At 46.4% G+C, this 13,146-nt stretch overlaps 1 protein-coding gene across 5 annotated transcripts in view; it reads right to left on the bottom strand.

Moving 5' to 3' along the window:
* Window positions 1–589: 589 nt before the first annotated feature.
* tmem198ab (transmembrane protein 198ab) overlaps window positions 590–13,146 on the bottom strand; it is a 23,070-nt gene continuing 10,513 nt past the window's right edge. For 4 of the 5 annotated variants that reach the window (XM_030409823.1, XM_030409826.1, XM_030409827.1 and 1 more), the window contains exons 2-5: window positions 4,937–5,195; window positions 4,276–4,857; window positions 3,481–3,683; window positions 590–3,164 (exon numbers count right to left, since the gene is read on the bottom strand). In XM_030409823.1, coding sequence (XP_030265683.1) covers window positions 3,012–3,164; window positions 3,481–3,683; window positions 4,276–4,857; window positions 4,937–5,093 — 1,095 coding nt within the window. In that variant the 5' untranslated portion in view covers window positions 5,094–5,195 and the 3' untranslated portion in view covers window positions 590–3,011. Of the gene's footprint in view, window positions 3,165–3,480; window positions 3,684–4,275; window positions 4,858–4,936; window positions 5,196–5,297; window positions 7,216–13,146 lie in introns of those variants that run through there. The other variant, XM_030409825.1, reaches the window with a different exon arrangement.

Below are 13,146 nucleotides of genomic sequence, written 5' to 3'. Positions count from 1 at the left end.
TTCCCACAGAACGACAGTGATCCTGTGGTGTGTTGTTGTGATGATGGATGATGATATTTGACGAGCAAAACTATCTAAACGTGGTAAACAACAACGCTGTGAAGTCTACGTGTGGGAAACACTGCAGAAAATCTACTGTTTCACATCAACTGAGCAAATCCTGCTTTAGCATCTTATCATACACCACTACATATTTGCAGATGGATCCAAATCTACACTGAAAATGCAACAATATGATTCACGTTATGATTCTTCTTCTGATTTCTTCCATAAGCAGCAGATTATATTCGCGTTCATCAAGGTGTGGGCGAGGCGAACTGTATGTGTGTTTGTGCTCATCGGTAAAGAGACGAGGAGGGGAAGGACATGAAAAGGAGAAGACGGAGGAGGAGATTAAAAAGATGGAGCGAGAGAGCGGGGGGAAGAGGTAGAGCGAGGTAGAGAACACAGTAAAGAAAGAGAGAGAGAGAGGCTGTTAATCTCTTGTGACTTTCAAACATTATTTGCCAATAAAAGTAAAGTGGATTTCATGTTGCAGCCGATTGATGTCTGTGTGTCCTTGAGCTAAGAGACGACTCGCACACATGGATCGTATACAGGCCCGTAGGAACACATGCTTTAATAATCATAGTCATAATTCATTTTGTTTTTTTTAAAAAGCATGGCGTTACCGGCCTACAGTGATGACATTGCACTCTCCTTTACAGAAAATAAATAAATCAGCAAATAAATACATCCCACTGGAGAAGAACGTAAAATTAGAATCCTAAGAGATGAAAAACAATTTAAAAGAAACTGGTAGAAATAACAAATAAAGTTAGTAAGTGCCGTGTTTTATGTACAAATTTCACATCGATGCACATGAAGGGGTGGAGGGTGTTTCAGTGGGAGGCCCGAAAAGAAGCCACGCGGGGCGGATCAGGACGGAGGCAGAGGGGTGAGATCATGCATTTCCCACGGATGAGTAAAAACGTACCATAAACACCCCCCCAGTCCACTCGCCTCCATCATAAAGACGATAATATTCACATTTTCACTGGTGACAAAAAAAAAGAAATATTCCAATTAAAGAAACTCAAAGCACATGATGGAAGGAGTTGTTGGTCTAAGTACAAGTTGGTATGGCCACGAGTCCACTGCGTTCATTCTCTGTTCGCCGTCTTCACACTGGCACCTCAGCCGGACCTCGTCTGTCAAGGTCGCATTTTTAATATCAATTTATAATTAATCTGGTTTAATATCACAGTTCCAGAGATGACTTTTAGTTTTCATTGACCTCTTCTTTAACTCTTCTTTAACTTCTTAAAACTACTCAGAAACAAAACAGGACGAGTGGAGCCATCAGACCGGGAAGAAAAAATGAAACGCAGCCCAAATTCTTCTCATTCTGGAGGAACTACTAACAATTTTCAAAATTTAACTAACCTTTAGTCTCAGGGAATATAAACTGTAACTGCAGCTGTTATACATAGTTTTCAACCTTTTTAAACTAAGATAGAAATGCTTTGGACACATTTTGTGGAAAGCATGTCAAAGCGTCAAGGCTCTCATTGGTTGTTACAAAACTTAACTTTCTGGTTTTTTTTGGTTAATATAATTTTGAATGCTTAAGTAGGCTGATGCAATCACAATAAACTCAAAGACGTATAGTTTGTACGGTCTGACTTCACGTTAAGTCTGATGAAAATCTGCTGGATTGTTTTACGGCACGGAACAGCTAGAGGGTGTTGTTCTGCTGGAGCAAACGGAGCTTCAGATTTAAAGTTTTACAGCCTGGCACATGAGTGAAACAAATATTTTAGAATAAATTATAACTTTACCAATGAGCGTAAATAATGTCTTGGAGAGCGAACAGTTTGCTGTTGGGATGAAATTCAGGTCAGTGCGATCATTCAGGTCTCCACTCGAGGTCTCAGATGAGGTGCCAGTGTAAATGTGGCTCTCTTGCTGTCAAGCTAAAAGCACACCGTCCTCATATATCCAGGCATCTGTGAAGACAACCAGCCAACTCCACTCCATATATATTCATATATTTTACCCTGCTAATTGTAGCTTCATGGCTACCCCCTTGAAAAATCCTTCTGTGATCACATTTAATTCAGAAACAAGCCATCGATGGGAGATCTGCCAGTAACCCCCCTCCTGCTGCTGAATGGTTCAGTCCATGGAGAGGCAAGGCACCCGTTAACAACAGATTCCCCGGCCAATCGGAGAGCAGTTTGACGCTTGTAGAAGTGTATCGTCCAGCACCAAGGGTGACGAAGGGTTTCCCCATTTAAAAACGACATTAAAGACGTCTCTGTCCTTTTCAAGGACGGTTCTTGTAGTCCGGATGGCACAGAAAGCAAATAAAAGATCCCGGTTTGCATTTAAGGGCCCGTACTTCCCTTTATAGATGATCTTTGTTGGACTGTAAGAGGCCTTCAGGCTGAGGAAGTTACTTCTGCAGCATCAGTTGAAAAACGACAACAGTGGTGGAAACAGCTCGCTGAATGTGGGCGGAGTTGTATTTTGATTTTTTTATACAATGCCTGTGTTTGAACCTGAGGCGGGTTTGCACTGAATCTGCGATCCCTGATCGGTTTGAGTTGAGATGGTGACGTGCGGCAGGCTGCTTCAGGTTCCCACGTCGACCCTTACGATTGTAGCTGCGGTTGGTGTTGGTGTAAGTGCTTGCATGCATTTGTGCGTGGAACTGAAGACTGTGAAAAGAGGTCCACCAAACCTCGGCACCACACTGACGGCTCCAGCTGGCGGAGCGCGGAGCTTTACGATTCAGAATTTACTTTGTAAAGGGTTAAACATATTTTGCATTTTGGGTAAATCCAGCCCTCGACGTATTTTCACTCTCTTGAACCCAGATCATGTTTGAACCCAGAATCATTGCATTGAAAGATGCAGTGGTTTGTTCTAGCACAGGTGTGATTACACCCAGGTGGGGTAGTGATTGTAGAGTCATGTGTCTCCCTGGTTAAGGGGTGTGTTCAGGCCTCTGGGAGGTGAGGGAGGGGTCAGACCCTTAGTGAAGGTCCAGCAGCTCCGGTGAGGGGCGTCGTGGAGCCGCAGTCGTAGCCCACATCCACCACAGTGTGGGGTCGGCCCACCAGCCGGCTCGGGAAGGGCTGCGCCTGCACCTGCCTTTCTCTGAAACTCTGGATGTAGCTCTGGACGGAGAACGACGAGAGAGAAAGACATCAGTCGTCAGGAAAAAAGGAAAGTCATTAATAGAAACATTGACTCATAAAAAAACAATAAATCGGTTATTAACGGCGAAAGACTTTGTGTCATTTCATGTCCGCTCCACTGATCTGTAGGCGTCGCCGGCACACAAATGTTTACAGAACAAGCAGCAGAATTTCAAATCCCACACAACAATATACAACAATAACCAAACACACGGTGGGAAGCTGGAGAGAAGATGTGTGAAGAAAACAGGAGCAACAGAGAAAAGGACAGAAATGTGAGATCACAGCTCCTCACCGGCGAGAGCACGTCCGTGTCGTAGCGGCGGATGGGGTTGGGTTTGCGGCGGTAGGCGGGCTCAGTGTGAAGCTGCTTGGCCTGGTTGTGATGGTGCGAGGAGGTGGAGCCGTGCTGCTGCTTCTTCTTCTTCTTGCGGTAGCGGTCGTCCCGCTGACGAATCCGCATCACCTGCATCCTCCTCTGCTGCCGGCTGATGATCACTGTGGAGCGCAGAGCTAACGTCAGAAGCTAGCTAGTGTACGCTTGTAATGCTGTGTGTTGAGCTAGCAGCACGTTAGCATTCCCTCATCACAGAAACATTTCTACTAATATCCTTCGTTAAGTTATCGAGCTCTCAACTCACGAGCCACTCCTTTTTTAAATTTCCTTTCCATTTCCCTTATTTATCATCTTAAATGTGACATATGAAACTTCTGTTGACAAAAGAAAGAAACCTCATTGTTGTCACGTAAATATCTGTCAGCAGCCGAGTGACAACGTTAAAGAGGAAACCAACAGAGCGTCTTCACTTCTATTCCCTTCAAACTCCATCACACACTCCTCTACTCAGCCTCAGGCAAGCTGCCATGAGAGCAAACCAAAGATCTGATTATTGTGCGGTTGTGTGACTGATTGGCTTTCATCCAACAACCGTTAAGTTAAATGACATGTTATCTTGTTTTCCTATCATGACGTGCAGTCATAGATATTTGCTTTTAAAACAAACATCCAACAGGGTCAAAGTCAGCGACTTAAAGGAGCCACGGGACCCTTGAACACACTAATATTTTCAGAGACATGCACCACCCTCACCCTTCGTGTGGGAGTATCCCTCAGCGGTCACCTTCCACTGGACCATGACCCCCAGCAGGGTGAGGGCAGGCCACACCCCGAGCACCACCCACGTCAGCCAGCACACGGGCTTTCCAGGCGCCGCTTTCAGTCGCTCGTACATGTAGAGCACGAGGGCGAAGAGCTCTATGAAGTAGTCCAGCGCCACAGTGATGACCGCCGCACCGAACACCGCCGTGGACAGCGTGGTGAAGAGCCGCTGCCACTGTAGCGTGAGCACGGCGAACAGCATGCCCAGGCCAAGCAGCACGCCCAGGGGCACCCAGACGGAGCGCGGCGGGCTGTCGGACAGCTCCTCCATGCCCACCAGGGTGGCCACAGCCACCAGCAGGCCCAGCAGCAGGCCCACCATGAAGAGGCCCACGCTGCGGACCAGCATGGTGACCAGGCCGCAGAGCGTGCCGATGCCGAGGCCGATGCCCACCGAGGCCTCCACGCTCAGCTGGGTGTCCAGAACGCGCTCCTTGTAGCAGAGCATGAAGATGACGACGGAGCCGAACATCAGGCCTGTCAGGAACATCACCGCTTTGAAGCAGCGGTAGCCTGAAATAAGAGGAAGAAACGTTAACCAGGCTGCAACTTCATGACTAAAAACTACCGATCACTCTTCTGACCAACTCACCAAAGAAGCAGTAAATGATGCCGAAGAGGCAGCACATGGAGCAGACGACGGAGGGAACCACCTTGTAGCGGTCGCCCACCTCCTCGCAGCCATCCAGCCGCCCGGGGCTCAGCTCCTGGTCCGGCTGGCCCAGCAGCATCTCCAGGGTCGTCGTCATGGTGAACGGGAGAGATGGAGAGGTGAGATGGAGGAGAGGCGATCAGGTGGGAGGCGAGGAAGAGGGGAGGCTAGGGAGCACCAACAGGCCGCATGGTTTCACCTGCCGACAGAGGACAGAGGAGTGTTCACTGAAAGGTTTTACAGATTCAGACGTTTTTTCCAATGATGCAGATGTCTCTCTAGTCCAAGATGAAGAGCAGACCTTGAATGCATCACCATGAAAAGTTCTCCTGCAGTTAAACGCTGGCTCACGTGTCACTCGGTGAAAATACCGAACTTTTACAAACGACAACAGCTCAGGAACTCTTCAGAATGACTGATAATGTTTCAGAAAAGGTTGCTTTGACTGCTAAAATCAATAAATCCAGCTGATGGTAAAACCTTGGCAGGTCTGTCGGGTCAAAGCGATTTAAATTCAATAAGCTAAAACATGAAAAAGCAGCAGCATGATCCAAAGAGATCAGCGACACTGCCAGCAGCCACAAACCCTGTTACCCTGTTAATAAAGTGGCTTTCAGATCTGCAGCCGCGTTAAACAGATTTAGTTTGTGTGTTCACACATACACAGGAGCACACACACAGTTTGGCATCCCCCCGATGGCGGAAGCGGCAGATGATAATAATAGCTCAGTAAACAGCAGGTGGGCGGAGCGAGGACGATGGCAGCGTCCTGCTCGCTCTGTGTTTGATCAGGAAGCAGAGAAACGTCCTGCAGGCCGCTCAGAGCAAAACAACACACTGATGTAACAGCTCCTCTGTCATTCAGTCGCTCATCAGTCACAGGAGGAGGAGAGAAATATCTGATCAACACTCTGATGCGAGGTCGTAATAATCCTGAAGCTCCTGGATAAAGAAACAGTGCAGTATCATTAGACTTATTTTGTGTTTACATCACGATGTAACTGCTCCCTCTTATTATGTTCTCCATCTCCTGCCTTTCATCTGTAGTTTCTAGTAGTTGTAGTTTTTTCCATCCACTTTGTTTCTCTTCCTCACATCTTTCTGGAGCGAAAGTTTTTTTATTTTGCCAGATTCTAACTGTGCTTCACATCGTTCTGATCTTCCCGTCCAACTGTTGTACCATGTTTTAAAGCTCTGTCAGCTCTCACTCTGGATCTGGATCTGGAGACTTTGTCCAAAAACAAAAAACAGACAAAACAATCTGATCTTGCCTTTGCTTAATGTTATACTGCATTCTCCAGACGCCCTTGAAAAATCACAGAGTTTTGCAGGTTGTTGAGTTTTAAAACACTTCATAAACTTTGTGAAACAATATCAGTGACACATTCTTAATAATTGGTCCTCTCTTGTAAAATCTGCACATGCCACACATTCATTTATTTGTTTCTTCGTATAAAAATGTTTGCAGGCTGCTCTGTGACTAGTGGAATGTTTTCTCAACAGCAGATCAGTCGCACATTCATATTTCTGACTGTAACTCTCTACATTTTTAATTAAGGCATCTGTTGGCACACTGATGTCACAGAACAGACGTCTGATGAAGCACTCGACTGTCTGCAGCTCCTCAGTTGTCTTCACTCTCTCCTTGCAATAAGTTACAAGATGCTGAACAATGCAAACAATAAAAACAACAACAAAACTACACACAGGCAGACGAACACAACATGTGTGCTATGAAATGCAAACATAAAACCTGAGCTCATCTTCTTCCCTGCAGCCTCATCTGTATTCCAGCTACGTCCTGCTGAATAAATCTCTTCCTCTCTTGTTTATATTTCCTGTGTTTTTCCGTGTCCACCTGTCAGACGCCTGCGGCGGCACGGCGTTTCCTGACATCCCTGATAAACCTCCCCTCGTCCTTCCCCTCGTTTCCTGCTGCCCTTCATCCTTCAGACGTCTTCCTGTTTCCTACCTGTCCTCCTGCACATTGTTCTCAACCTTTCATCCGTCTGTTTCGCTCAGTGCGACCTTGAGGATAAGAACAAGGAAGGTGTGCTGCTGAACGATGACTGTTCACAGGTAGATTAACAAAAACACACACATTATTTGGATCATTATGTCCTGAAATTGATGTCTAAGTAGAATAAAACTGATGAGAGAAAGCTGCTGAGTTGCATGAGGACAGTTTTATTTCCTCTTTCACCTCCTCTCCTCTATCCTCCCCTCCTCCCCTCCCCTCCCCTCTTCCCCTCCCCTCTTCCCCTCCCCTCCTCCCCTCCTCTCCTCCCCTCCTCCCCCCCTCCTCCCCTCTCCTCCTCCCCTCCGTCCTCCCCCGGCTGTTGTCGTTCTCTCCGGGTGACTTGAGTTCGGCGGGGGGAGGTTTCTGGGTCAGATGTGCTTATACAACGTCTGTCTGGGGGAACTTTGATATTCATGAGCTCCACCATCCCGCTCTCCGTCCCTCCTTTTCATCTTCTGTCTCCATTCCTCCCTTCATCCTCGTCCTTCACCACCTCTCCTCCTCTACAATCAGCTTCTTCCTGTCGCCTTGCTGCCAGTCACTTAGCCTACTTCTCTCCCTCGGTCTGGAGGTAATTACCCCCCTCGAGGGTTTAGTCATGAAAGTGGAGGGTAATAACTTGTTTGTGTCCCGTATGGAGGTGAAACTGGTCTGACATGTTTGATAATATGCAAGGAAAGCAGAAAACTCCTGAAGAGTCGAACGAAGAGCAAAATCCAGCTGCTCTTTATTTGACCTTTATCTACATTCTCTGCAGGCGGACGAGCTCGACGTCGCCACGGCAACTAACCTACAACATCGTGATTCAACCAGCTCCTCACCAGAGAGCACAGTTAGGTGGTGTGTCCCCTCAGAGCTGCCGTAGGCCGAGAGTTGCTGCTGTTGTTGCCATGTTATTCAGTACTACGTTGAGTTTCAATACATTAAATAACGACAGGCTTCCTCCACACAAGTCCAGAGCGCTGGTAGGTTTTTCTTGGTTAACTTTATAAAAACATTTCATACATTTTAAATGAAATGCTAATATTCTTTTTCCTGGAGCTGAAAGAAGAAAAAGAAAGCAGCGTCTTCCTCACTGTCGCTGCTTGTTCAGCTTCACTGCCTCGTCTCTTTATGCATTAACCAACTCTTCACCTCAAACAAGCTTTCAATTATTCAGATTTTCACATTCAGCCGCTTTATGTTCATCTGACACTGCGTCCATGTTCCAAATCTTCTTCTTCTTCTGTTGTTGTTAATCTACACGACAACACACCAGCCTTCCTCCCAACATGTCGAGGAGGAAGAACTCACACTGACGCACGACGACACCAGACGTTAAAATGTGCACAGGAGTCTTTGTTGTGCGCAAAGAATTTAATTGTGCCGAGCTGCAGAGACGACAGAAGAGGAAATAAACAAATGCAACCCTGCTGATGACTAACGAGTGTGTGTGTGTGTGTGTGTGTGTGTGTGTGTGTGTGTGTGTGTTGCACTGACAGTACGAGGAGGCTGATGAACGAGCGCACGTACATGTTCTCTCATCCCCGGTTTCATCCGAACATGACATATTAATAATCATCTTTTCATGGAGGATTAGCAGGTCGCTGCAGAGTGACCTCGTCTGTGTGTGTGTGTGTGTGTGTGTGTGTGTGTGTGTGTGTGTGTGTGTGTGTGAGCATTAAGCCGTTTTGTACCGCAGATCAGAAACGTGCAGCTTTTATGTTTGCAGACGGATCATCCACTGGAAAAAAACACAAAACAAAAAAAAAAAACGGCACAGAGAGAAAATAAACTCTTCTTCTTCTTCTTCTTCTTCTTCTGTCCCAGTCTACAACAACAACAACACCGCTCTCCTCCAGCCGGCCTGCTTCCTGTCTGTTGCCATGACGACGCGGGGATGCTGACAGACAGCCGGCAGTTGGCTCAGGTCCGAAAGCCTGACCAATGGAAGAGCAGCTTAAACTTCCATAGCAACAGCAGGAGAGCCAATCAATGGGCCTGTGTGTTCCCCCTCAGTGTGTGTGTGTGTGTGTGTGTGTGTGTGTGTGTGTGTGTGTGTGTGTGTCCCATCATCTCCATTCTTCCTTCCCAACCATCCAGATCAGCAGCGTGTTCATTGTTCCCTGATGAGAATAATAACTTAGTCATGTAAAACTTTGCGGGCAGAGAAAGATGGCGACTAGTGAAGGATCGCTATAAACTTTCACTGAGGGCACGAAGCTCGCTGCTGCTGGCGGACTCCGCCACAGACTCGGTGCTGACGGACGCACCAGTCACGGGAAAACAGACAGAATCCAGGACACGCTGAGCTCTCCTCCTCCTCAGTGTTCGTCTCTCTGCACATTGATGAGCTTCTCCTCATCGTCACGTCATTAAAAGTTGTCTGTAACCTTTTCTCTGCACGGAGAACAGGCCGGTCGATCGCTGTGTTCAGAGACAACGAACACAGCGATCAATGTCCGATCCCAACAAAGGACATGCCGTTAAAGACGGTTCATGGAGTTTGTGGATCAGACACGCTGACACAGATGTGCAGACGCTTCCACTGCTGACGTCATCAGTCTGAGCGAAGCCTTTTCATGAATACACAAAAAACTGTGGCTATAAATACACCGAGTACACCGACGGGCGGGAAACCACACGATGCACCAGGTCGCTGTGGAGGGATCGAGTGATTTCTTTGTTTGTTTTCTAACAACAGAAGTTTGAGAGCGCCGGGCTGAAGACACACAGAGAGAGAGAGAGAGACGACCAATCAGGTCACATCACCGTCATCATGTCAGGAGCTGTCCACACCAGCCCGGTTAATGTTGCAACCGTGAAGTTATGTTCCCGGTTTTACTGTTGTGTCCACATGCAACTGTGCTTTTGGAACACTGAAACCGTGGTGGTTTGAAATCGGGGTCCAGGGTGAAGTTTTCAGCCGGTTCAGGCTTCAGCGGTTGCGTGTTAATATGACAACCGCGAATATTTCCATTGCTTACGTCAGAGCTGAGCACGCGCCTCTGTAAATATTGCACGTGCAGCGATGTAAACACAGAGGAACGACAGTTAGAAGGTGGTTCGAGGTTAACTAGCTTCCCTTGATAATTTGGCTAATATGGACGTGACAAAGTTGTTGTTTCTTGTCTTGCTGTCAGCTGTGTTCGGCTGTCATGTCTGCCTGGATGAGCAACGAAGGAGACGGCTCCTCTTGCTAGCAAACAAACAACGCACCCTTGCGAGTCGCCATTATTGTTTGTGTTTTGGCATTTGCCACGCTTCCCCTTTCCGGTTTTAAACTATTTTCATTGGTTAAAACAGCCTTCCTGTTTTACTTTACATCCCCACCTGTTGCTGTGGCACATGTATTACACGTATACTGCATCACTTGGTGGCAGATTTTATGGTTGCGTGTGTACGGAGTTATTCTCGGTTATTTTTTTTACACCACTCGTGTGGATGCGGAATTTTATTCAACAAAACCTCGGTTGTAAAATAACCTGGTCTGGTGTGGACAGAGCCTCAGTGTTGATGCACAGTGAAGCTTCAGATAATCAGCGCGACTCGTCAGAACAACACACGTCTGACTGCGACAGTTTAAACTGATTTAAAACTGACGAGTCACTTCATCTGAAGAAAAGCTCGTAATGTTTCCGGCGTCACGAGCAAACTGCGGTTATCGTCCAACAACTCTGACTCCACGTTGACTCTGTTTACATGCACAGATATTCCGTTCAACAACCTTCTTGAACAGGTGGAAGTTGCAACATTTGTGTATCCAAATACCTGAAAATGTTGAACAAAAGGTGCATTTTGACTCTCAACCAGACAAATATCTGAAGAATGAAACCTGAATAATATGAGAATACGTCACATCTTAATCAGAAAATGCTACATTCTGAGTATCTGAGCAGGATCGTGTCGGATCGAAACATTTTCAAATCAGTCGCTACAGTCCATCATGACGACTGTGACACATTTTGTTTTTTCTCAAAACAACATGGAAACAGTTCAGAATCGTCCCATCGTGTCCTCAGCAGGATCAATAATCATCTCATCCACCTGAATGAAATGAGCCGTCTGCTTCTGTTGTCACGTCTTACGAGATTAAAACAAATAACTGTTCTCAGTCACGTAAGAGAGGAATGATTCATTCAGCTTCCTGCATGTGAACGAGCTCAGACACACAGACGTCTTTTCAGGAGCGTCTTCTGATTTCTGCGTCTTCGTTCTGTTGGACCTCGTTAGCAGAATCAGACTCATTAACCGCGTCTGATGTCGGTTTCTTTGTCACCTCGATGACTTCTGAGCGTCTCTCTCCTGCTTTCTGTCTTTTGATGGCAGAGCCGGCGCTCGCTGCTCGGAGGCTGTGTAGGTTTCAGAAAGCTGTGACTCATGAAATCTGTTCGTGATGCTTTTATTTAAAAACACTTTTGTTCCAGAGATTCTGCTCTGCTCTCCTGCGTGGTGATGAAAAACCTCCCGCGGTGCTCGAGAACGACCACGACTTCAGAACAAACATATTTAAAACCAGAGGAAACACATGCTGCTGTGAGACTCGTGTCACTGTGCAGCTGTGTGACACCCAGATGTTTTAATCCCTGCAGGGTCGGACTCGTCTGTCATCCAGCTTCAGCCAATAAGACGGCCGGACTCTTGTGACCTCACCGGCCAGCGCCTGGCCCTCCATATGTTTACTACACTCAGCTGTACGCCTGATGTTTTAATCCGCCGTGTCTCGCTCTGCTCTGTTGACCTGAGCAGTTAGACGGTGAAATGATTAACCAATTAATCAATTAGTCAATAAATCTGATAATAAAACAGAAGTGTCAGATGGTTCATATCGTTTTAAACTGAATCTCTTTGGGTTTTGGACCTTTGGTGGAACAAAACAAGAAGTTTACTGACTTTTAGAGAACTTTTAAATGTTCATTATCATATCAGCCGATATGAAAACCTTCTTTTTACAGATTGAAACAGTTTCATTGTAGATGTTTCGATGTGTTTGATAACTACATTTGTTGAATCATTGCCAAAACTGTGTGTATAGAAACATAAAGGTCTCTGTCGATCTACAAAATAACTGAATACTCTGACAGGACTCAGTTCAATCTGCAACAAGTGTTGATGTGTCACACAACAGATTCCTCCACCGTGAACAGCCTGACTCATGTTGAGGCCTCGTGGAGGTGAGTAACAGCAGAGATACGACACAACCGACCGGCAGCATGACTGATCCTGGACCTGCTGCTGGGGGCCCAAAACAAGTTGGTGTTGGAGACAGAACTCCAAATAAAATCCTCAAATCACAACAAATACTAAAGACGAGAGACACGAGATGTCAGGAGACGACAAAAGACAAAACAAAGAAAGAGAAGAGAGTTTAACTGTCAGGTGGGAAACAAACACACGAGTAGAAGGAGAGAAAACATTCTCTACGTCATCGTGGAGGAAGAGTGGAAATACTCGAGCCGCCCGAGTAGATTTACTTAGTTACTCACCACATTTAACTGGATGTTCAAGCAGTCTGCAAAGTATCAAACTAAATGTGGGAATAAAATAAAAACCAACAGTCCAGATATTTATCTTATATCTTAAATTAAACCCTGAAAGTCATATTTTACTGCCTGAATCTCTGATGGGTTCTTCCTCCACACACACACACACACACTGCTGTGTGTCCACCAGCTGTCAGAGATGAACTCTGGACACGAGCGGTAAAGTGAAAGAGAAGAGAAGAGAGAGGAGAAGGAAAAACACAAAGCGCTGGTGGCCTTCCCACCGTGTGGTTACGTAACGTGGTCATGAAGCATTACTCACTGCTCCTCCACAAACCGCTTCACCGCTGACGGCGAGTCGAGAGGAGGAGAAACACAAACGACCACGTGTTGGCAGACGTTCCTGTTCAGGTGCAGCCACGCGTAGAACACACGGACTGCTCCTTTAAAGTTTAAACTGAAGGTCCAGATCGTTAAAAACAAACATTAATCCTGTTCCACATGTGAGCCGACTCAGACTGAGCTGCTCTGATCTGCACCCAGGCTGAAACAACAAGTCTGTTAATCAATAAACTGACTGACAGGAAGCTGATCGATAACTCGTCACCACAGATTCTCTACTTCCATCTTCTGACTCTGTCTAACTCTGTCTAACTCTGTCTTACTCT

Source organism: Sparus aurata, chromosome 24 (genome assembly GCF_900880675.1).
Source record: "Sparus aurata chromosome 24, fSpaAur1.1, whole genome shotgun sequence".
NCBI classification, from domain to species: domain Eukaryota; kingdom Metazoa; phylum Chordata; class Actinopteri; order Spariformes; family Sparidae; genus Sparus; species Sparus aurata.
The sequence above is the reverse complement of the archived record's forward strand: the minus strand, read 5'-3'. Positions and strand labels throughout refer to the sequence as shown.